The following is a 24,590-nucleotide window of genomic DNA, read 5'->3' as shown; positions in this document are numbered from 1 at the left end:
ATCAGTGATTTGAGGATTCGGTTAACTGATTCCACAGTTTTGATATGAATATTATTGTCTGAAAGTTCATTAAAACGAATGACAGATGGACTGCCTTACTTCTCAGATTCCGACACTTGATATGAGTCCATCCGTAAACAATAATCACAGAAACAGCAATCACAAAATTGAAACAGAGCCAGATTTGTAGAGAAGTCTCATATAAAGCAGTGACTGGAATGCATACTACTATAACTATTTCTTCTGAAAACGACCTAGAATATGTGATGTCGGAAATGGTACTGTACCTGCCAGAAAAACATATTTTGAAAAAGTAACTAACAAAGAAATAATTATACAAAGCACAAAAATAATAACATATTGATTGATTGGAATCTGAGAATATCTGAAATTGAAAGAAATGACTAGTTATATAATAGCATGGCCTCATACTTGATTGGAGAAGATACATTATAAAGTCTATCCAATCCGATAAAAAGACCCAAAATACTTTGCATATTCATAGCGAAAATTCCATAAAACGAGTACAGGAAACAAGTTGTATTCAGAATATTATAGATTCCAAACAGCATCATAATCCTTAACTGTGTCTGAATTAGTGATAAGTGGGATTCAAAATCATTCCATCATCTCTTTGAAACTCACTACATAAATACCAACTATAATATTGAAAAAAGCCATAATTCCAATGAGAATACAGCATCTCGAGTGAAGAGTTTTGTTTATGATAGTGACTAGAACTATCGTCAGATTTCCTATTATTCCAACAACTGATAGAGTAAGGAAACAAAGAACAAGAGGAACTGGAACTACAGATTCAGACATTTTTAAATCTGAAAAAAGCAGTTGATGGAGCGAAGAAGACAATGGAATTTGAAAAAAGCTGTGAAGGAACAGCTGAAATCAGAAGGGAAAGAAAAGGGGAAATTATAGCAAATTAACGGGCTCAGAAAGGAAATACACGAGCTTCAGAAGTGAGGTAACCTGCCAGGTTTATCAGTGTCATGATTTTCTATGTCATCGTTTCGAGCCAACGAATGTATCAGAACTAGATATTCAAAACTCTCAGCCTCCCTATTTAAAACTCAAAACTACAGACATTCATCACCTGACTCTTCTCAATTTCCACTCATCTCATCCACCAGAAGGTACTAATTTTTGTCTGCTTCTTCGTCTTTTTCATAAAAATGAAAAACAGAATGACACAGACGATGTCTATACGCATTGACGATATTTGAGGAGTTCCCTTGTGAATTAATTGACTTTTGTGTTAGTCACTTCTTAAATTTTTTTCCTGTTTCAATGATGTTGGATGAGGTTTTGAATTGAACTTTGATAGGGGTGAACTAGGGATTTTCTAAATGTTTTTCAAAACAAGAATCCTTTTTGAAACGGGTATTCTGACTGAGATGAGGAGTGTTCATATTGATGGTAATAAGATCAACGTGATCCAAGCCATGCAACATAATAACTTTTTTTAAAACATGAATAATTTATTTTAAAGACCTCAATCATTAAAATCATAAAATGTGTATTTGTCACTTGCAATTAGTTGATTTATAAAGCTGAAAAGTTAGTAGGGTTAGTAATTCAATAGATCATCGACTTCTTTTCCTCACTTTCTTTCACTTCCAACATTTCAGAACTCGGTGACGCGGGATACTTTTCGGGGACCCTAAAATCGGAGTTTGATGACTTTCGGAATTTTATGAAGTAGACTACCGTATTCCAAAGAACGTAACCGTGGCCAAGATACAAAATGTGGATAGAACAATTATATGAGTTTTGAGAAGAGCATGAGCTGAATAGAACATGACTACGCAGCTTGCACCACTCTGAAGTTGAGGTAATAATAAATTAACCAGTTGTCTATGAATAAGGAAACAGAATTTTACCTGATAAAATCTATAAACTGCAAATGCTTCAATCCTTTTGTCGTGTTCGTAAATATCACTGAGAATTGTATAACATTGCTGATTGAATATAGTATCACCAACTCCCAAGAGGAAACCACAGATTAAGACAATATACGCACTGAAATTAAACTATTTCTGTCGAACACAGAAATCTTTTTTTGTTTTCTCCCTATAATCCTTGCCTCGGTTCGAAATAACCTAATTTATCTGTCGGTTTTAGTGGAGACTCATCGGGGAACATCAGAAACGACAACAGGAAGCATGTCATGTGAAGGATCGCAGCCAACAGAACCATCTTCTTCCGGCCGATTTCTCGAACGCGAGCACCAAGAGCAGATAACGCAAAGCAACCTAAAAAAGTCTTCTTATTTTTCATTTCATTTCAACATCTCTCCAAAGAGAAGATTTTCAAAAATTATTTCAGAACTTGTTACGTACCATCAGAATGACTAGAATCACCATGATTTAGTAAGACCGCCCTAGTCGCAAACTCTCATCACAGGATGTAACAAGTGAAGAGACTTGCGCGCCGCAGAGACTACCACTCCACGCGCAGCCGACATTTCCCGGGTTCCGCCGCCCGCTATCGTTTGTGTGCGAAGTAGGCGGAGCTTAATGAAGCGAGGAGAGAGCGTTACGTGAAGGAATTATGAGGAGTTTTCGGGGAAGAACTGATTTAGAAAAAGTAAAAAGATGAGAATGGGTACACCAGAATCAAAACTGACCAGAAACATTTCCAATTCCTACAAAAATTGAGGCGCATGCATTGAGATCTCTCGTGTTTCCAAGTGCCTTTGTGAATGAGACCATCGTTGGAAAAACAACAGAGAAAAATGATAATTCCATTCCAGTATAAAGAAATGTGGAAAGTAGAAATAGAAGGTTCCGGTCAAAGGATATTTTCGCTATTTCTGCTGAAATTTAGAGGATTTTTTCTCAAAAAGTTGGATCAATGCTCACCCAAATGCTTGAAGTATGGAATTTTATACTTTTCTGCCTTGAAAACTGGCTTCGGAAGAAAAAATCCAATTAAAATTGAGATCAGAGTGCATCCCAAAAATGATCCGATAACTAACCGAATCTGAACAACGACTTCATTATAGAAACACAAAAGTTGTATTCACCAAAGGCATCTGAAACTCATTTCCAGTCTGAAATCGATACAGAATCAATAGATATGAACCTCCGAATATCAACCTGAAATTTCAATAATAGAGGTTTCCGGAATAGATTTTACTTACGATATTTGGGATAAACCCCATAAATTTGACGAGTTCCTATCCAGAGTATGCGGTTGACAGTTTTGAGCAAGATAGTCAAACTGACCCGTCCATAATACTGAAAACGATAATTACACATAACAGATTGATGAAATAATCTTACAGGAGCCTGAAAATCCAGCACATGCTGCCGAAAAGTACAAAAAGTACTCGTTCATCAATAGAAATGCTGCTTCAAACATTGCATAACCCACTAATCCACTCACTATTGACCATTTCGGAGAGATAATTTCAACGATTGGAGTGGCGACAAAATGTCCAAACGTGAAAACGAGATATGTTAGAAAGGCACTTAAATAATAATAGAACTCTCACACACATTTTGAAACAGTTACCTGTAATAACCGGCATGTTGGTTAATTCCTTCACTTTCCGCTACATTTTCAATAATTGTTTGTGATAGAGCTGCTGTAAATGGACTCAATTGAGTTAATTTTCGGCAAGAACTTGTAAAAGAATTGCCCCAAACCAGGATCGAACTGGTGACCTTTAGATCTTCAGTCTAACGCTCTCCCAACTGAGCTATTGAGGCGGCGGGAGGGCACCGCCGTCAGCAAATATAACACAGCGAGATAGTCAGTGAAACAACTTACATAGAGTGAAGAATGAGAAGAAATTGAAGAAGAAGACAGCTCCCAGCTGACAAATATTCCATGTCGGTTGTGATAAACCGAACATTTCTAATCGAAAGTAAAACTGAAAGAGATCAGATCAGATGATGTAACGAAGGGAGGGATAGCAGAAGATTCAATCAATCAACGTCAGATTTCGAACCAAAATGACTAGAAACTAGAAATCATGGGTACGCTTTTTCCTTTAGCAAAATCGATTAACCAATGGAGACCATATCTTTTTTATTTTTCTTCTTTTAAAAACTTTGAGTGGGTTGTTATCATCTGTTATCTTTGTTATTTTTGAACCTAAGAATCAATTGAAACCAATAAAAAAAAACAATGCGTCATTTCAGTTTTTATTAAAACACCAAATAGAGAATAAGAATAAATTGTATTATTACGAGACCGAAGAACCAAAATACATATAAAAGAAACTCAACAATTAATGAAAAGAGACAAATAAATCAATTATTATATTAAAACCCGTGTTTGAAAATGAGTAGATTCAGAGATAGTAGGCAAAAAAGGTCCGTTCGTTGTGATCATGTTTGTGACTGTAAAGAAAAAAAGGATTACTCAAAACCGGATTATTCTATCGGTGGCATGACAGTTATTCGGACAAGGAGGAGGAAACAGAAACAAATTGTTTCTTTCTGTTTGTAGGAGAGATATTTTTCCAATGAAAACGAAAGTTTCTGAATGGTATTTGAACTTGATAGTTTTGAGTTTCTGTTGAATAGTTTTTTTTTTGTGTGGATCATGCAAAGTGAATGATTCTAGTGAACTATGTTCGAAATGCTTTCTGTCTTCTCCAAGACGATAGGCAACAATGAAATCTTCCATTTCAACTCACTTTATATGCATTTATGGTCTTACTCACATAGGATTTCATCGCAGTCCTTTTTTTTTTAAATTGCAGGTTTCCTAGTTTTTCAAGTACACCAATTAAGATTCAAATGTATATCAAAAAAGATAAAGGCAACAACAGCGGTCTCAGAATGTTTGAGGAATAACACAATACATCTCACTTCAACAATATCTTATTCTCATACAGCTCAGGTAAAATGAAGGTTTAGTTGAGGCTCTAGATTTGTAACTTACTTTTCCTTCTCCACATTTGGATGGTCACCATGATTATTTCCTTGATTATGTTGTTGAGGAGGTGCATGATGTTCATCTTCTTCCTCATCTCCATGTTGTTTTGGTTGTATCTCTTGATACTGACTGTCCATGAATATCTTCTGAGTCATCAGAATACAGTATACCAGAATCCAGAGCGCTCCAGCGACAATGAATATGGGGAAGATGTCCGAGAGTGCCATTGATTCACAACATGTCTTGACCTGTTCTATAGTGACGTCATCAGATGAAGTGACGGAAGATATAGGAATAGTGGAATGGTTACGAGCGTGAATCATAAGAGAATTTGTTAGAAATAAGTGACTGAGAACATGTTGTGTGCAAGGTCATAAAATTCGGTGGAGCTGCGGTGGTGGTCCTTCCCGCTAATAGTCGAACGGAAAAATGGGCGGTTTGATGGTGGTTCGTTTAAAACCGCAAGACATTTTATTTATTAGAAAATAGAATTGAAGAAGGGGAGAAGGGAAAATGAAGAAAATGAAAGAGAGTGAAAATAGGAAGACAATGGGAGGGGCGAGCGAAAAATGGGGAATGGAGCAGCATAAAAAGTCAACAGAGCACTAAAAGAGCAAATGGGCCGATGCCGGCACCGGGTTCGAGAAGAGTCTAATGAAGCGGATAGAAGACGTAAGAAGATGAGGACAATGAATCTTCGCACACGATCTCAACTCAGTCTCATTTCCCGTTTTTGCACGAAGGATTTGGATTTGAAAAATGAAAGTAGAAATAGCCAAAAGTAAGGAGGAGAAGAAGAGTAACGGAGAGGGAAAAGTGCGAAGACGAGATGATCAATTTTTCAAATTTTCAATTTTCTAGAGGACAACCTATAATTTATCGGGTTTCAGAGAGAAGGTAGAAAGAGGGGAAAAGTTTTTGAATTATTGGTTGTGTTGAAGTTTTGCGACCGACATTTTCTTACTAGTCTACTTGCTGTTAGTTCGAAATTCAAAAATAGAGACAGGTCCTAGATTTAGAAAGAAAAGCATGAACGATAAATGATTTTGGAGAAGCTATAGTTTTCATAGTTTGAATGGAAAGGTGCTCCTTTACTTATATTACTCACCACTTTTATCAAAGCTAATATAAAACTATAAAACATGTATCACAAGATCTAGATGAAGCCAGAAACAAAATAATTTCGGAAATTTCTAATCTCTCAAAAGAATAAGGAAGTTATGAAATAGTCAGGTATTCCCAGAGCCCGTGAGAATTATGATACACGCATCTGACGTCTTCCAACCTTTTATGAACTTCATGTCTAGAAGTGAAATATTCAAGTTGTTTTAAAATAAGAGATGTCTATGAGTTTTAGGAAATCAGAAATAATTATCAGGAATATTCATCAGGAACATCTAGAATATCAGAAGCATTTCTTTAGCTTACAATCAAGCTCCCAATTGCAAGAAGCAAACTCGAAACATACGTGAATATTCAAAAATCAGAATTAAAGAGCAAACATAAGAGAAAAAAGAATCGAGTGGACAACCTATTTGCGCATTCTCTGCTAACTCAATTATCAACTTTTTCTTCTGTTTTCTCTTGAGTAAGATAATTGGTCGAAAGTGTTGTTGCGCTTTGCTTTTCTCTCAACTTATCCACAAGGACTAAACCATGTGGCATCTGGAAGAAGAGACTTTTGCATCAGGAAAAGGGAAGAAGTAACTCTATATCTGTGAAAACGATATGCACTGTGACATTATAATAATGTAGAGTCATTGCGAAAGGAACGTCACTTCTGCATATGTACAAATCCGTCATAAAATATGACAAAACACAAAACAATATGGTATTCAAATCCATAGAACAACTGGATATAAATGAAAGATTAAGAGAAGCCTACATATGGTGCCTACATGAAATATGAAAAATATTTATTCGTCGACAGAAATGCTTATCCACTCCATCATACGTATCAGAAGAAACGGATTTCCGGCAGACAGCGTTGCCAGGATAAGCTCTGATACTCGAAAAAAAAACGTTTAGCGTTTTATCCTGTTAGCCCTTTGAAGATTCGGATATATTTTGATTAGATATGTCTATTTGTGCGTAATGTTCTAGAGAAACGACATTAAAATCCATGGAAGATGAAAAGTGCACTGCTGATTGATAATTGAGAAATACATATTTTAATGTCACACTTTCTGACATTTAGTCGTCATCTGGATGAAATATGTTATTTGAATGACATAGTATGTGTGATTATACGATTTTTCGCTGAAAGATTCGACAAATCTATGGCAGAATGCCAGCCAACAGGTCATATTGCTGAAGTTACGAATTGATTTATCTTAATTATCAAGTGAAGAAATATCTCACAATCTGTAATAGACATACATATATTATTTTGGGAAAATAATCTGAGACAACTTAATAAAAGGGCCTTCATGGACGAGCAACGAGACTTTTTTGTTCTCATATAATCCGACATAATCTGGTTATGAAAAATGTGCAAGCGTGCCTGAATGTATATGAATATTATGTGAATTCAGCGTTTGGGGAAACCATCTCTCGTACAAGTTTCCCACTACACTTCGACTATTATATAGGTTCTTTTCAACATTTGAAGTGAACTTTGTTGTTTTATGGCTCCTTGTAATCAATGACTTTCTCTATCCACAAAGTGCATCCCAAACCAGCAAAAACTAACAAGAAATAAGAAAAATTACCATATTCGTTTTTCGAAAAATTAAAATTTGGGTATGAATAATGAAGAAGAGTGGGCGAAATGAAGGTCCATTTTGCCACAGGAGTCATGATGGATCAAATATAGTTGTGTTCTTTTTTCAATTGGAAAATCAGTTTCACAGGTTTATTCATTGATTTCAAATCCCGATTATAATCATTAAGTGATTCAGATAATTGTCAAAAGAATGAGTTTTTCACAGAAAACAGTTTATTGAACATCTTTCGAGAGTCCACGATTCAATTTATACACCTGCATTGGCGGTGACTGCTTTTCTTCAACCATAACTCCTATCTGGAAAATATTCAGAGTTTTCTATATTTGTAAGTGTTATGAAATGACATGCGTTTTGCTGAAAATTCTGGCATTTTCTCGGCGAAAAATCTTACATTCATCAATAAGTTATTCGACAGTAAGGATTGGAGAAGAGGGAGATGAGCAAAGAGCATTCGGGAAAAAAGAGAAAATGAATGGTGACAGTGTAGAGAAATTGGAGGAAATTCAAGTTAAACGGTTCCAGAGCAGACAAGTATTGTGGAAATTACTGTTTAAAAAATAGAAAAAGAATAATTACAGTACATGTAGATATCACATAAGAGGCAGATAATTTTAGTCAATAATTACATTAAAGTTTTCAAAGGAAAATAAAAAAGCTGAATTATGATAGAATTATTTTGAAATCAATTCGAAAAAATTCGATCTAGAAATTCAATATACCTCTATCAAATCCAAAATCTTTTCCTTTAAAAATAATTGAGATATCAATGAACTGCTTGCGGTGGAGCACTAGTCAAATGATGTTGATGTCCATTCGTTTCATCCCCTTCCACGACTTTTTTCTTCCGAACCAATCTTCTTTTTGGTTTTTCGATTTCAGAGATTTCAGACTCCTTTGGCTCCTCTTTTTTCCTCATAACAGTTCGTCTGATTACTGTAGTTGGTCTCGTTTCTTCTTTCTTTTCTCCCTCAATTTTCGTTAGTTCTGAATGATTCAGAATAGAATTTGGCTTCTTTCCAACAAGCTTCTGGACGTGTCTTCTTTCTGGTTTCACTGCTGTTTCCACTGATTCTCTTCCATTTTCAAATAACTTCTTATGCTCATTATTCAATCTTTTCGGTTCTTTCTCTTTTTTCAAAAGTTGCTCCAATCGATCATCCTCTTCTTTCTTGATTTCATCCTTTTTCTCCATTTCTCTTATTTTTTGAATCGAAAGCAGTGGCTTCTTCTTTTCCTCCTTTTTCTCAATCTTTGCCATTCTTTGTTCCCAAATGTTTTTAGCTGTGATGGGCGGTCTTTTCACTTTTACAGCAGCTGCACCATCTAGTTTTGGTTTCGCAACAGTGGCAGCTGCATTTCCAGATACATCCAGTATCGGAGCATATCCATCAAGAACTGGAGCTACTTTCGGTTCCCATAGTTTCTTTTCAACTTTAGCGGGAATGTTTTTGATATCTTCAATCAATTTGACATCTTCTTTCTTTGTAATCTCTTCTCTCTTCATGTCAACCTTCTTGATCTCTTCTAATTTCTTCGGTTCTTCTTTCACATCTTCCTTTTCAAGCGACTCTTGTTTCTTGGGTTCCCACTGTCTAGTTGGTCTCTTTGCCACTTTTTGAAGAGTTACCGTTTCCTCATTTTTCATAAAAGTCTTCGGAATAGCTAACTTCTTCGGCGGCTCAGGAATTGGCGGAGGTGCAACTAGCTCAGTATCTTCTTCAGATTCTCTACTAGCTCTTTGGAAGGATAGTTGTTTCATCAGAATTGTAGATTTTGGTGGAGCAGTTGCCACGACTGGAACAGTTTTTGGAGCAGCAGAAGGACGTGGTTCAGGAGAAACAAGAGATTTTGGTCCAATCGGAATCTAGAAAATATTGATGATGAATAAAAGAGAATTGATAAAAAAGAAACATCTCGGAACTGCAGTCACATAGAAACAGTAAAAGATGTTGAGGACAAAAAAGAAACAACACGAATGACCTGAAAAAATCGGACAACGGAAGACAAAAGCCTGAAAATAAGCATTTATACAAACGTACGTTGGTATAATTTCACAAATAAATATGTCAATTAATGCTCCGAAAATGGAGAAATGTGGAGCATAAGAATGTTCGGAGAGTTAGTACATGAATTTTCTGAATACAATGTTCAGAGAAATCAATAATTAGTTGAGATAAGGAAGGATTAAAAATCACACATCAAACCGGGGTATCATCACATCAAACAGTCTTTAAGAGAAGAATTAATATTTATACAATCGTTCGGGTTCACTCCATGCATCATTCAGAAGACTGTCAAACGAACCTTGGGAGCAATTTTCTTCGGCTCTGGCTCCTTTTTAGGCTCCGGTACCAATTTAGGCTGGAAAACGAAGGAAATTATTCGAAAAAGTTTCAGAGAAATACTCACCACTGGATTCTTAGCAAGTTCCTCAGCTTCCAGTCGAGCTTTTTGAGCCGCTTCTCGTCGTTTTATCCGTTCTGAAATTGATTGAATTGTTTTGCGAAAGTGTTGAGATGGTGTGACATTATTCAGAAATTATTACTTTTGAGTTCATTTGCAAAAACAGATAGTGTTGACTTACTAAATTCTCCATTTCGCAACGTAGCATTTTCAACTTTATGTCTTCCTTCTGGTAACCGGAAATTAATTGAAATCTTCGTCAGTCCATGATTTTTCACAATTGCATCAATAATCTCTTTTTCCGATTGAGTTGAAAATGAAACTCCCTGATTCACTGCTTTGATCTCTTCAACTGATTCATTCACCAAAGCTGCTTTGAACAGCTTCGAAAAGAAATCTCCTGAAATATTCAGATTAAAAAAACATAAGATAATCTAAATATCCTACCACTCAAATAATTAGTTTCCAAATTCACTTTCTTGATTGCCTGATTCATTTCAATGACAGTGACCAGAACATTGATGTCATGATCATATAATCCCATGTTGGCGAGGGAAATTCTCTCACAATGTTCATTATAAGCCAGGGCTTCCAGTAGTCTTTTGATTGCAGGAACTGGAGTTCTCTGAAAATAAATGAATAGTTTAATCATTGGGAATGATTTTTCCAAAGACTCACCTTCATATTATTCAAATTGATCTCTTTGAGAGATGGATCATTATCAAGCAGTTTTCTGATACACTGGTCAACATCGATTTCATTATCTGGTTCTGTAGGTCTTGTTTGTTCTGGCAAGCTGCATTTTATCTAAAAAAAAACGCAAGTTTTAAAAACTTCCAACAAATAAATCGTAGCACCAACACTTGCAAAGTTTTAAAATCACTATGAATATTATTTTTCACCATCATAATCAAAATCAAGATCAAGGGTAACACAAGTTTTCTCAATTTCAAGACTCTGGTTTCACCAATTTATCTAGAACAAATGTATTGTGAGTATCTCTAAATGAAATAAGAAGAATTTCAAAACTCACGGGTGTCTGATCGGTTTCCATAAGAATGCGCTCAGCTTCATCCCACGAAACGATTCGATTCTCGTGCATTGCTTCTGAGAAGTTGAAGTATGAGTTGAGTAATTAGAAAAAGTGTAAAAGTTTACTTTTGAAAAAAATAGAACTTTCCACAGTCTGTGTCAGAAAACTTCACACAGAAAAACGAGATTGTGTACTTTGAGAGAGTTCTGGTACCAGAAATGCCTTTTTTCACTTCTTTCTGGGGAGAAAGAGATGGAATAGAATGGACAGAAGAAAACGAAGAAAAAGGAAAAAAGAGAGGGATAGGGAGACCGTTCAAAACGGTAATCCTATTGGTAAATATAAGGTGTTTTCTTGGAAATTCACAGTGGGTGTTGATTTGCTTTTTGCTCTTCTAGTGGGGGAGTTTGAGGAAAAATCTCATGATTGTCTAGGTTGAAAACTTTTTGTTCAAGTATTATGAATATAAAACGTCTACAATTTTTCCAAGTTCCCTCAATATTTTGCCAAGATATTTTTCTGGTTCAAAAAGAAAACTCACTCAACAAATCATTGATTTCCCGTTCCTGAGCTTCGACACCCATCGACTCGATAGTGGCGATGAAATCCTTAAGTATTCAAGAATTCAATTTATCTCTTAATCCTCTTACCTCATCAGTCATCAAATCAGATGACGCGTTTGTTCGTAGCTGCTGGAGTTCTTCTTCCATCTGGAAAAAGTTGAAACTTTTATACGTTTTATGATTTTAAGGAGGAAATCAAATGAGAAAAGTCAGGAAGATTCGAAAAAAGAAGGACAATCTGGTATACTGTAGAGATCAAAAACAGGCCTATTTGAATAGATTTCTCCATCACGGTTTATTTTCAAATAATAATTTTTCTAAGCTTGTTATGAAACTAAATTTTTCCGCATAGTTCTAGTTTGTATTTTTCAAAAAAGATGGTATCAGATTTCTTTTTTCCTATAAGATCAGCCTCAAAGGCCATCGTAAGGACAAAACAAAGTGTAACGAAAAAGGTTTTAAAGTTTGGAAATTATGGAAAAAGAAGAAGAAAAAGGAGAAGAATAATGAAACGAGTTGCGAAATGAAACTTCTGATCACAATGAACCACTTTCGAACAGGTGACTCTTTTCCCCCAATCTTCTTTCTTTTCTTTCTGTCACACATCAGTTTGACCATTTTCCTCTTTTCCTGACTTTCAGTCTCTTCTGACACTTTTCATTATTGATTGAAATCATTTTTGTTTTCTCTCAAATCTCTGAGCAAAAATAGAATCTCTTCCCTTTTTACTTTTGTCTCGTGAAGCTAATACTGAAAGAAAATTGGAAGAGAGATGAAGAGATGCAGAGGAAAAATAGGTAAATACAGTTTTCTCATTTGCCACGCCAATATTTATATCCCTCATTCTTTTTTGTGTGTTTCTACGGAAAAAGAAAAGAAAAGAGGGGCAAGAGTGAGATATTTGCGTTCATCTCTTTATTTTCATGAGATTTTTGCAAATTTTCACATGCGTAAATTGTTTTGAATTAAAGGAAGAATTGAATGAAAAGAAGGTGAGAAAAGAGGTGAAAGAGAGAATCAAAAGTTCATTGAATCATTGAAACAAGAAAGGATTCCCCAATTGGTAAACAAATTCCTTCAAATTTAAAGATTCACAGGTCATAGTAAACTTTTTATCTTGAAAAATAATTTTCATTAATAACTTTTTTTAAAAAGGATTTCCTTATTCTTAATTCTTTCACAATGGGTTTAAATATCTATTCAATTAACAATGTTGAGTGTTTCTTCTTACTATCAATTCTTACAGTAAGATTCTCGGAAACTATATCAAAATTTGAATTTTACATTCTTCTCCCTGTAATATTCGTTGAGTTTCAGTAAGAGTTGGATAAAAATCAGACCCATAATAAAAATCTACGAATTTAAACACAAAAATAGTTACAAAACATTGTGATGTTATCAAAACCTTTGAAAAAATTTGAAATTCAAATAGTAATCCGTTTTCGAAAAATATTCTGGATGCTGTCTTTGTTACGAAACAAACCACAAATCACTTCGAAAAAGAAAGACAAGAATAACGGTTATTATTAGTACTTGTCGACATACTGTGAAAGGGCAATTAGCAATAAGGGGAGATGAATGAAAAGACACACCTAGGGAAGGAAAAAGAGAAGAAGAAGAAGAAGGTGTGTGAAGAAAATAGAATGGCATGTATAATTAGAAGAAGAAGAAGAGGAGAAAGTTTTGTAGCGGGAAGGAATGAAGATCCCGAAATGCGCCAACTTTGCCCTTCCACTTGAGTTCTGATCATTGTCCAGTGTGTAAATAGGGAAATATTAGAATCGGGAAAAGTTGAAGAAGTTTATGTACTTTTAATAGAATATCCCACAGGTTTACCTTGATCGATTGTTCCTTTTTCAGAATAAAATGGAAGAGAAAATCATCTAAATTTGAAAGTTATACTGTAACTTGCACAGCTGATTTGAAAAAAGTCTAAAACCAGGGGAAATCACTTCTTTAAGGCAGGTTATCGGGTCAAACTAAAAAGTTAACTTGATTCACGATCGGATTATTTTAATTAGACTGAGACTATTTACAATGTGAGTTTCTGATGTCAAGAAATTAAGTAGAAATCACAGATTTACTGATCAGACATTTGTAGGAACCAAAAATAAGAACCATTTGTAAGAACTGCGCCTTTAAAAAAAAACAAAACAGACTGAGAATAACTTGAAAATAAAATTTGGAAAAAATCAAGTATAAGCACATATTTCTTACGACACATGAAGAGCAAACAATTCATCTCAAAAGTTGGGAGCTGAGGGTAACTAACTAACTTGTGAGATACAAAGTCGAGAGATCGGGTTGAAAGATTGGAGTGGAACTGAGAGATGGGGGGGATAAGAAGAGCTCTTGTTAGACACCTTGACGTAGTAATGGACGGACGACACCGGACTCAAGTGAAAAGATGAAGAAGAAGGACGCGTTTATTAAACTTGAAAGGATGAGTGAGAGTGAGAGAGAAAGCGTTTGCAGATGTTTTTGTGGGTTTTTGTTTCGGAAGAAACGGATGAGCTAGAAGTGTCTTCAAAAATAAATCCCTCTTGAAATTCGGAATAGTTTCTGGAAGAAGTGGTAGAAGTGGGAGGAGAATTGGAACATGTGGTGTTTGATGAGGGTCGAGATATGACGTGGAGAGCGTTGGAAAAACAAAAACAGAAGAATTAAGGAGTTCATTTGCGTGATTCATGACTGGAAAATACGTTTCAACACTGGATAATGATTAGAACGAGTCGGGGATTCGTGGAATACAAACTACAACTCTTGAACTCCGGCGTAATCAGATACCTGGTAGGTGAGAACCTGAAGACCTGAGTTACTTCTATAATTATTCTCAATAAATACTGTCCAGGATCGCAAGTTTTTACACAGCAGACCTCTCTTTTCATCTTTTTAGACAGTGCTAATGAATTCTTGATGATTCTTTGGATTCAGTTTTCGTTTCGCAGAAAATATCAATCTTTAGGAAAAGTTTCAGCCCATCATGAAACGTCTCAAAACTGTGATAGGAGCAAATGCGCCGGAGACGCGTTAACCTTAATAACAAAATGTATCAAAACGAAAACAGTTTTAGTAAGGCTGCAGTAGTTCTTATTGAAACAGAAATGAACTCTTTGCCTTCAGTTTTCTCTTTAATACAAACAAAAGGTGTCGGTTTCAAGTGGTTGACTTGAACAGTCGAAAAAGTAAAATCGGCATCATATTATCAATAACTGGATAAGCCATGGATAGATAGTGAGAAAGCAACGAAAAGTTTGTCCCGCAGATGAAGAAGAAGAAGCTTCTTGCGGGCGTGTTGGTGTTCAGGTACGAGATGGAGACACAGACAATGAAACAGATATTACACATTCTTTCGGTTAAAAGGATCGCAGAATCTAACAGATATTGAGAAGTTTAGAGAAAAATAGACGTTCCTTAGTGTAGCAGATGAATGTTACCGAGTTTCATTTGGTTTGTCAGTCAATTAGCAGAGAGAATGGATCGGTTGGCTGGAAAAATGAGTGATAGCCAACTATGAACCTGTTTCTTATTGGAGATCCGGTCAGAGAAATACATTATTAGCACTCTACATTTCCAGATGTGACCAATTTTCGATTCTCTTTATATTCTAATAGTAAGAGCTCTCGATCTCAAACTTTTGTGTGCTCTGTGTTTTTCTCGTGATTTTTGATACTTTAATTCTTGTGTTCTCGTTTGATCTTTTGAAAATTAGAACAATATCAATTAATTCATTTGGAAAATAACCAATGATCGTGATAGCAGAATGCAAATTTATCTCATGAATTTTCAATTAAAATTCTAATTTACTTTAATCTACTTCTGATCTGAATAGATCTCAACGATCAATAAGAAGAGAAATGTGGAAACTAAAAGATGTTGGGATTCAGAAAACTAGAAAATCTCAAGATGGATTTCAGAAAATCGAAGCGGGTTTTACTTAAAGTTCTTCGATATAATTTTAAACAAACAAGTTCGTTCGGAAATTGAAGGAATCAACATACTAATATAGCATTCAGAAGCTGACTTGTTTATGTTCGATAATTTATTAGATCTGCTGATGACCGAAAAATTAAACGTTCATACGATGTATCTGAAAAAATAATAGTTCTCAATCTCCCGAGAGAAAAGGGCGTAAATTTTCAACTTGATAAATATTTCGTAAAGTGAGTTATTTATTTTGAGAAGTTAATCATATCCAACAATAAACTTGGCGAATCCAAAGTTTGTTCTGATCACCTTGACCACCATCTCACAAAAGCGAACAAATTCTTCCCAGATTCCAGTGACAACTTTGTTGACCAACATTGGACGATAAGCGCATTGAATATAAGTGATCTCTGAGTTCTCATCTGATAACCATACTCCAGTTATTTGATTGCATCGAATACTGTACTTATCCGCGAGGTCATACCGGCGAACTGTGGAGAAATTCTGAAAGTTTCGAAATATTTTTCGGGAAACAGTCAGATGAACATACCGCTCCATTTGTGTAATACACCGATGAACGATGTCTTGTGAATCTTGGATAGTTACAGGTTATTGTGACCTTCGTGCAATTATTTCCATAATCGATATCCAGGGAACCAAAGTTGGGAATTTTGTTCGAGGGCATATTCGGAGTCCCCCTCATTTGTCCATAAATTTCAGCATCTACCTGCTTCAGCATTGGGCACTTACACATTGCTGAGCTGGTTTCAGAATAAGATTTAGAAACCAGAATAAGAAGAAGAAAAGGGAGAGTTACAGTAATCTTCATTTCTGATAATTCTTCGTTTCAACAAATTTTAGTGTCAAAGTAAAGAGGAAAATATTTAGAGGCACATAAATGGTGGAAAAAGAAATGGGCGGAGCTCTATTGATTTCCACATGAAGCTAATTGCATATTCAATATACCAGAAAACAGAGGAAGATACAGTAAGATCTCGGATCAGCTACGAATACAATTTTCAAAAAAAAGAGCTAAATTCTCAAAAAGAAGAAGAAATAAAATACTGAAAGAGTTCCTGAGTAATTAATTTGGTCCGAGGATATTTTTCATAGATGTTTGAGGTATGCATCTTTCACTTTTAGAAAAAAATTTAATAAACTTGAAAAAGACTTGAAATTAGATTTTAGACCTGATGAAGTTGGGAACAAGATGAAAAACAGACGACTCGTTATCATTTTTAATCTTAAATAATTTTAATTTATTTTTCCAAATATTACTCACAACCAGGATCAATACCTTATCTTTTTCCCATTAACCTTTTTTCCAGGCATAATCTTCCAGAAAAAAGAGTTTTCTAGGTTTTTACGGCGAATGATACCATCTCACTGGAATCATCAATATCCTGTTCGCTTGACTGCTTCATCAATGGTGATACACTCGGTGTTGATAATTTCTTATCCCAAAGCAAGAGAATCGCAAGAAACGGTGAAGATATCGGTCTCATTTACGCCGAGAAACCCACATGGTGTATCAACTCACAATCAGTCGTTTCTGTTGTTCTTACCGTTTCTAACGACCAGACAAAAAACTGGGTGTACATTCACAGGTAAAGCGCGATAGGCGAGTGGTAAGTTAACTGCCGACCGCTGGCAGGCGAAGGGGGAACAACGCACACGTCTGTGGGCGGCCTACCAGTAAGCTACCAGCGCTCCATTTTTCAATTTTTGGGCAGCGGTTCCCCTCTATTCTGGGTCTTAATTTAGAATATTCCCTATAATTATTACATAATTTTAGCAGATCGTCTGCTATTCTCCGCTCCTTGGGCCTTTTTGTAATATCTGAAAGAACCTAAAATTTCCATTCCATCGTTCTCTTTTCCCTTTTCTCAGCCATTCAGACACTTTCTCCTTTCTCGATCATTTCTTCCGTGTTTCACCATGTTGTTTTGTCAATACTTCAATAACTTAAAATATCTCATAACGCAGTACTATCAGAACCGAATACACCGAAAAACGTTAACGGTGAAGAGGTCACTGTTTTCCGGCAAATAGTTCTATTAGTACAAAAAAGGAGATGTTTTAGTGATCAAAGTATTTCTTTAATGATTTAGGCTTTTCCTGAAAGCGAACTACGGCAGAATTAACAAGGTTTCAGTGAAAAATGAGCACCTAAAACTCTTTTTTGACTTTAAAATTATAATCTTCGCTGAATTGTCAATTTTCGACCCAAACTGAGAATTTTGAGACAAATGTTTGAAATTTTCATGCGAAAACTGATACAATTAAACGCATTCCAAGTTTTTTCCAGTTAAAAATGAGAAATTGATTTGAAGTGTAGCTAATTTCTCTCAAACCGAAACATTTAACGCATTTTTAGACCTGTTTCATTTTTTTTCAAAAAAAAAAGCGGATTTCGAGCAATAAGTTAGTTTCGGACGAAATTAGAAGGAATTTCCTACCAAACATGTCATTTTCAGATGATTCTTTCAGGAATGATTAAAAATTGTTGAAAATCATGAAAGGTTATCGTTAGTAGTCAGAAATTAACACTGAAAATAATGCGCTATGCGGTTTTGTCAATCGCTCGTCTCTGGTTGTTGTTAATTCTTCGAAAACTAACTTACCACACTTACCGATCCACCTGAAAAATGATTAAGCTTCCGATTAGAACTAAAAATAACCAGATTAGTAGAAGCGCACAGTTCCCAGTTTTACATTTTCTCAATTTTTGCTTTGCGAAGGTATTTAATAGTTTGTTGCGCATTATTTCGCGAAGAATTTTAGATAATCAGTTCTGCCGTAGTTTACTTACTCGGAAAAGCACAAAATATTGAAAGATTTCGGTGAAAAACAGAAGAAATAAGCGAGAAAACGAGAAAAATTAATTTTCAAAACTCCAACGCAACCGCAGTGTCTGCGTCTCTTCTCTCTAATGCGTGTCAATGGAGCGTGGTTGCCTTATTTCTCTATAATTGAGTTTTGACGCGTTAAAAACTCAGAAAGATAAAAATGGATAAATAATTGAACGTAAATGACAATTTGAGATGATATTTATGAAAAATAGAATAACGACATGCATTTTGCCAAGTTTCATTCTCACCTGAACCCTCTCGTAGCTTAACCTTCGCAACGTCTGCTGTCCGTTCAGTTCCATAACGTATAAAGAAGAATTACAGAATTCTAAAGTATGAACGAGTTCTCTTAGTCGGTTTGAAAAACTCTTTTATTGATTTCGGGATAGAATGAATTATTCTCGAAACGTTGGAAGTTTTCTCCAAAAAAGTTTGGGTTACGGTATCTTCACAGAATGAGTTAACTGAAAACTTCCTGATTATCACGAGAAAGAAACTGGAAGACCAAGTTTGTTTCATAATGAGCAACAAAAATTATCTGAAAACTCGCTTTGGAGTTTCAGAGAATATGGAAAATGTGTTAGAGGGTTCAAGAGAAGAAGGACATGGTCAGGAAATAGTGACAATTAAGACGTGAAAATTTGCAGCAATTAGGTCAAAGGCGGTTTTCGGGCTTGATTATCTCATTCCAGTTACAAACTGTCAACTTAAATACGTTGAACCAATATTTTTTCTTCTATGTAAGAGAAAATATCATTCAGCAATCATTCACTTATAGCGGTATTCGAATATCACTCAGCTATCATTCACTTTTCCGCGGTATTAAACTATCACTTAGCTGCGGTTGGTCTATCGCCGCTCTTCGACTATCGCTCGCCTACCTTTCAGCTACCACCGCTTTCACCCAAAAACACCAATCTGTCGCTCACTTACCATTCACCTACTTGCGGTGCTCGCCTACCATTCGAATACCATTCGCCTGTCAGCGGGCCTTCAGCTACCGCTCGCCTACCACTCGCCTACAGCGCTTTACCTGTGTTACATCGTACGTTTTAGAAAATCTTGGCGATTTGCCGTGTGAGAGGAATGGAGCCATGCCTTGGATTGATTCAATTGATGGATCGATATGTGAATGCTGTTTTGAAATATAAGATAAAACAAGAGCATTTGTGAAGATTATTTATTACTGAACTCAACGAAGTTTTTAATCAAAACACAGCTCAAATATTTCAATATTCACCGAAATCAGGGGATTGTTTTCCGTAGCATCCAATAGCGGTAACTTCTTTTCCGTCGGCAGTCCACTTGGATCCATCGACGCACACCATATCATTGAGATTCAAGGAGTACGATTCTCCTCCATCCGCAGTCAGGTAAACGATACGATTCTCCTCATAACTGTCACCGAAATCGCAATCCAACGTGACGACACAGTCAGTGATTTTATGACTAGTTGCCTCAATGAATGTTCTGATTTCGGGATTTCCGGAATTTTTAACTACAGCATTGAACTGTGCCTCGTCGAAAATTGTTGGAGGAGCATTGCAGTTGCAGACTGAAACAAGAAATCCATCTTAACTCTATCATTATTTCACAAACTGACCATTACAAGCTGCTTGGCAAAGTGCGATGAATCCGGAGAGGAGGAGGATGTTGAGAATGAAATTCATGTTGATTTGTGATGAAATGACGGTTATCCGTCCGCTTATATTGATATTTTTCCAATGAATATTCAAATTTACTGTTTGAATTCATTATGACAATAGATGCTTTGTGATCGTTGTTCGCAAAATGAGATTTGGTCGATTGAACAAAAGTGTTTGAACTGTTGAACTGACAATATCAAAACCAAATAACATTTGAAAATGCTTCGCGAAAAGTATGCATTCATGTTTCCGGCTCGAAAAATCAAGTGTTTAGAATCACAAAAGAATATCAACAAACGTTTTCAGCTTGGTTTTCATTTCCAGATGTTATATTTTGAATAGAGACTTCACCGAACGGAAATGAATCTAATAAAGTCTAGTTCAAATCGAAAACTTAATTATCACAGAAACATTGTTTTATGGACAATAGTTTTCAGTATCACGTTGGAACTTCGCACATCAAAGGCTTCAAATCGTTGAAGCAATTCTCATTGTGCCACGTCACAGCGTTTGTGCTGATATTCTCCAAGTTGGAAATACATTGTTGAGTGAAAGCTGGTTTCGAGGCAATAGGAAATAGTGGAGTCGTTAGTGGAGTTAAAGGGAAACCATCCGATTGTTCCCAGAAATATCCATTGTTTACGAAATGTAGGCCGATATGATATTTGAGCGGATCAGCTTGAGATGCGAGTGATGAGAAGAGATCTGGAATTTCAGATGGCACTCTTAGAAGTTTTGAATATCTCAGAACCCTGAATTATAACAAATAATTAGTTCACAACCCTCTCCTCTTCAAGTTTATATAGATAACTTCCGCTGCTTCTCAATACTCAAAAATTCAAACCTAAGGACGTCATATTCTAGACAGTCCCTCGTGTTATTCCATACTTTCTATCTAACAAAAAAAAATAATAAACTCAATGTAAACTTTACTCTGGGGATCGGAAGTTGGGTGTCGCTGAGAAAAACAGAACTCACTTCGATTGAAAATATGCTTCTCAATACTGTATTCCGTTACCAAATGTCCTTGCTTATGCAAGTTTTGGCAGAAGAATTTTGCATTTCTCCAGCTGATGTTCTCGATACTGTAACTGACGCATGTTCCGTAAGCATGAACTGTTCCGTTTTGATTTGCCATAAATTGATGGTACATACGGGGACAGAAGCAATCAGCTGCAATTGAAACTAATATTTCGAAATTTGAAATTAATCGGAACCTCGGCACATTGCATGTTGGATTTCTTCTGAAACATAATCGTCGTTGATATTAAATCCATCACCTTTACTAGCAAGTGATTTTAGTTTGGAAATTTGCTGCCGGTTATTTCTCTGAAATGTAGTCAAGATTTCATTAATTGTAACACGAGTAATTTTTGGTTTCAGTATGAAACGCATCTTTTCTGTATAATTTTTTTCTTTTCTCTATAATTGATCAGATTCGTATTGGAAATTCAAGTTAATAAGAATTGTAAGGGTAATAAGTTATTGTACATTGAAAAAATTTCTTTCCGATCTTAGCTGTCTACCGTAATGTCAGCCACTGTCACAATTTTCACTCCATTCGCTTTTAAATCATCTCCCAGTTGAGAAATTGAGGGCTCATCGCTATCGCTGAAATCAATTAAGTTCGACTTTTTGACGTTTCTGATAGCTCACTAATAGTCTCCACTAAATAATAACAACAGATTTTGTATTATTTTTTGGGCCATTTTGATCGTTGTATCCCATCATTGTTTTCAGAAGTTTTAAAGAACTGTAGGTGTAGAGAGTAGAAAGGAAACATTTGGAGAAACTCACGCTTGAAGATTAGAATTATATGAATCACCTGGTTTCAATGAGTAGATCATACTTGTCAACTCATCAGCAGACTTGAAATCACTAAGATTAGAACGAATTGTAGCGATTGAATTGTACGTGACAACTGATACTCGAACACCTTTTTTATCAGGATAATCACTTCCAACTCTTATTTGAGAATAACCAAATACTGAATTGACATTTGAACCAACTTCAAATAAACCCGCAGATCCCATTTTAGTAGAATCATCAATCAGAAGATATACATCTAACCACAAGTTGTTCAATACGCACTGATATTCTCTTTCAAAAGATATGGTTTGAGAAATGCCTGAAATTATATAAGAAGGTATGTAGGTGAAGTAGTGATAATTGTTGTCTAGTTGTCGGGAGCTGTTAGACTGAAATTTGGTTAAACTCAAAACTCAAAGGTTTATAATTTCCAATTACTGAAGCTCTGACTTCCTACATACGTTGTACACAGTCTTACCCGCTATTTTGTGCGCCCAAAAGTATTTTTAAAGACTTTAGCCTATTTGTCTTCGAACGAAAAGAACTAACCATAGGAACATGTTGAAAATAAAATGAAAGCTGCGAGAGCAACCCTCATTTCGAAGTGAATCAAGAAAATGAGCGATTTTTGTTGTTATCACTAATTCATTGATAGTGATCAAAGTGCCATCGGCTTATCTTCCGATCTTTTGATCTGAAACTTTGTAAAGCGATTTTTACATATAATTTTCTTTCTCTGTTAGCAAAAGAACTGTAAGCTCCCGAACTTTCCTCAGCAGGTTTTGAAATTGAAATCCTTATACTTGATCACCTGAATAACCTCTATTTCAGTAGCTTTCAATAGGAATGAACATGGTAAGAAATGGTATGAAAGTACTTCTTATCGAAGAAAAATACGAAGTTCACATGTTTTGAACATCTAATTTTCATTGTCCTATGATGATATTTCCCGAGTAATTTCGAAGTGTTTTTGTTTTTGAATTTCCCAATTGATTTTCCAAAGTTCTTCTCCACTATCACTATATTCATTTAATTTTCCAGTAATTCCTTTTTCTGATCCCTTACGGAATTTCATTTTCTTGTTATCAGTACATCATTTGGTTAACTGAGAATCATTAACTCTCCCATTTTAATCTCCTTCCACCTACTCCTTCTCTTTCATATTCTTCTCTCTCTCTTCAGTTTCCCTATCAACCACATGTTTCAAATTTTCCTGATAATAATATTTCCTTGTCAATTGAACCGGTCGATTCGAACGTGCATGTGACACTTTCTCCATAGATTATCAAGAAAAAAAGAGTTTGATTAGGGTCACTCTGAAGGGAAATGCAGAGAAAAAGAGGGTGTGAAGGCTCGAAACTCTTATCTATTAATTTTGAGACTGTTTCTAGTCAAACGTTTTTAGGAGAGTTAATGAAATGTTCAAGTGCAAACTCCCACTCGATACTTTCTCGATTCTTTGTAAGGATTTTCTGACGAATCATACTTTCGAAAATCAGTGTTTTTCTTTTCAGTTTCCAGTTATCAGCTATGGGAAATATCTAGGATAATTTCTAGACTTCTTTCCAGATATTCATCAAGTGAAACAGCATTGTCGTTGTGTGGGTGAACTATCTTCTGTCTAAGAAGTGATTCACCGTTCTGAGTGACATTATGCTATCTTCACTTCATTTGTTCTATTTATGCTGATGTTTCCTGAGAGTAACATTTTTCCTTTGTGCTCTTCATTTTCTTCCATTTCTTTTTGTAATCAATGATTTTTATTGAAACCCTCAATCTCGAATCCCATATTTATCATTGTCATCTTATTCGAATTTAAAAAATTTACAGATGAATCCCTCCACATCTCTTGACATCGAAACCCCAAAGCCGATCACATCTCCCAGAAGAACTCTGCCAGAAGCTCCTCCAAGTTACTATGATTTTCCACCGAGTTACACAACAAACAGCGAGATCTATACAGATGAATTACCAGCATATTGTCCAAGAGAATTTCCAGCGAGACCTTGTATGCAAGAGCAGCAAAATCCATCTTCTTCACTTCCACGTCTTCCACCACAACGTGTTTTCACCGTACTTCCTCGACAATCTTACGCAATTCGAATGCAAAGAAGTGAGTTTTGTGTCATGAATTCAACAATGGGAGAAGAAAAAGTGTAATAGGATTTCAATGTTTAACGAGGTGCCTCCTTTATCAGTAGGTCATTTCAAATATCGAAATGGGCGCTCCTGCAGAAAAATCGAGTAGCAGATTGATTTTTGAATTGCAATTTTTTAATCTTGTCAGATTGTGAACTTGATTTCTATGTGAATTAAACAAACCGCTAGAGGAAAATTGAGAATGATTTAATGATAGTTCTGAAAGTTTCGTCATCACCACTTTCTGAACCAGCTTGTTCTGATGGTTCGCCAGAGCAATAGTTAGAAAAATAATAATATTAGCTGGAAGTTAAACTTATGTTTTAAAGTCATCCGTGAAACACGAAAACCTACTTCAACCAAGAGTTTATCACCATTTCACTTTTTCAGCTCGCCGACCGGCTCCACCTCACAGACATCATCTGCGTCAACAACTTAATAAATTATTCGGACTCGCTTTTATCATAATTCTAGCAATTGTTATTCTAATATTAGCGGTTCTGATGACCGTTTCTCTTGTTTGATTGGTATTAGTATTGCAACAGAATCAAAATAATCATAATAGTTGTTTCGAAAAAATGAAGAAT

General features: G+C 35.6%; 7 protein-coding genes across 7 annotated transcripts; 1 reads left to right on the top strand and 6 right to left on the bottom strand.

Moving 5' to 3' along the window:
- Positions 1-2,085: 2,085 nt before the first annotated feature.
- Positions 2,086-3,874, bottom strand: GCK72_018822 (uncharacterized protein; the record flags this gene model as incomplete). The annotated part of the gene is made up of 8 exons (XM_003110551.2): positions 2,086-2,267; positions 2,642-2,830; positions 2,877-2,997; positions 3,041-3,113; positions 3,158-3,254; positions 3,300-3,487; positions 3,532-3,604; positions 3,790-3,874. 8 exons carry the CDS (start codon positions 3,872-3,874, stop codon positions 2,086-2,088), a joined length of 1,008 nt encoding a protein of 335 aa, XP_003110599.2.
- Positions 3,875-4,907: 1,033 nt separating this feature from the next.
- On the bottom strand, positions 4,908-5,228 carry GCK72_018821 (uncharacterized protein; the record flags this gene model as incomplete). Its single annotated transcript, XM_003110214.2, has 1 exon — positions 4,908-5,228. The coding sequence occupies one exon, from the start codon at positions 5,226-5,228 to the stop codon at positions 4,908-4,910; it is 321 nt and encodes a 106-aa protein (XP_003110262.2).
- Positions 5,229-8,394: 3,166 nt separating this feature from the next.
- GCK72_018820 (uncharacterized protein) lies at positions 8,395-11,777 on the bottom strand (the record flags this gene model as incomplete). Its single annotated transcript, XM_053732755.1, has 9 exons — positions 8,395-9,495; positions 9,936-9,992; positions 10,041-10,111; positions 10,216-10,434; positions 10,482-10,659; positions 10,713-10,841; positions 11,068-11,141; positions 11,609-11,675; positions 11,718-11,777. The coding sequence occupies 9 exons, from the start codon at positions 11,775-11,777 to the stop codon at positions 8,395-8,397; spliced, it is 1,956 nt and encodes a 651-aa protein (XP_053581668.1).
- A 4,038-nt stretch (positions 11,778-15,815) lies between these two features.
- On the bottom strand, positions 15,816-16,311 carry GCK72_018819 (uncharacterized protein; the record flags this gene model as incomplete). The annotated part of the gene is made up of 2 exons (XM_003110337.2): positions 15,816-16,061; positions 16,108-16,311. 2 exons carry the CDS (start codon positions 16,309-16,311, stop codon positions 15,816-15,818), a joined length of 450 nt encoding a protein of 149 aa, XP_003110385.2.
- A 3,327-nt stretch (positions 16,312-19,638) lies between these two features.
- Positions 19,639-20,079, bottom strand: GCK72_018818 (uncharacterized protein; the record flags this gene model as incomplete). Its single annotated transcript, XM_003110411.2, has 2 exons — positions 19,639-19,964; positions 20,013-20,079. The coding sequence occupies 2 exons, from the start codon at positions 20,077-20,079 to the stop codon at positions 19,639-19,641; spliced, it is 393 nt and encodes a 130-aa protein (XP_003110459.2).
- Positions 20,080-20,494: 415 nt separating this feature from the next.
- On the bottom strand, positions 20,495-22,088 carry GCK72_018817 (uncharacterized protein; the record flags this gene model as incomplete). Its single annotated transcript, XM_053732754.1, has 5 exons — positions 20,495-20,760; positions 21,034-21,228; positions 21,273-21,384; positions 21,582-21,666; positions 21,853-22,088. The coding sequence occupies 5 exons, from the start codon at positions 22,086-22,088 to the stop codon at positions 20,495-20,497; spliced, it is 894 nt and encodes a 297-aa protein (XP_053581667.1).
- GCK72_018816 (uncharacterized protein) lies at positions 21,047-24,527 on the top strand (the record flags this gene model as incomplete). Its single annotated transcript, XM_003110561.2, has 3 exons — positions 21,047-21,160; positions 23,695-23,977; positions 24,394-24,527. The coding sequence occupies 3 exons, from the start codon at positions 21,047-21,049 to the stop codon at positions 24,525-24,527; spliced, it is 531 nt and encodes a 176-aa protein (XP_003110609.2).
- Positions 24,528-24,590: the final 63 nt, after the last annotated feature.

This window comes from Caenorhabditis remanei, chromosome V (genome assembly GCF_010183535.1).
Source record: "Caenorhabditis remanei strain PX506 chromosome V, whole genome shotgun sequence".
Classification (NCBI taxonomy): domain Eukaryota; kingdom Metazoa; phylum Nematoda; class Chromadorea; order Rhabditida; family Rhabditidae; genus Caenorhabditis; species Caenorhabditis remanei.
Note: the sequence above shows the minus strand (reverse complement) of the source record. Positions and strands in the feature narration are given on the sequence as shown.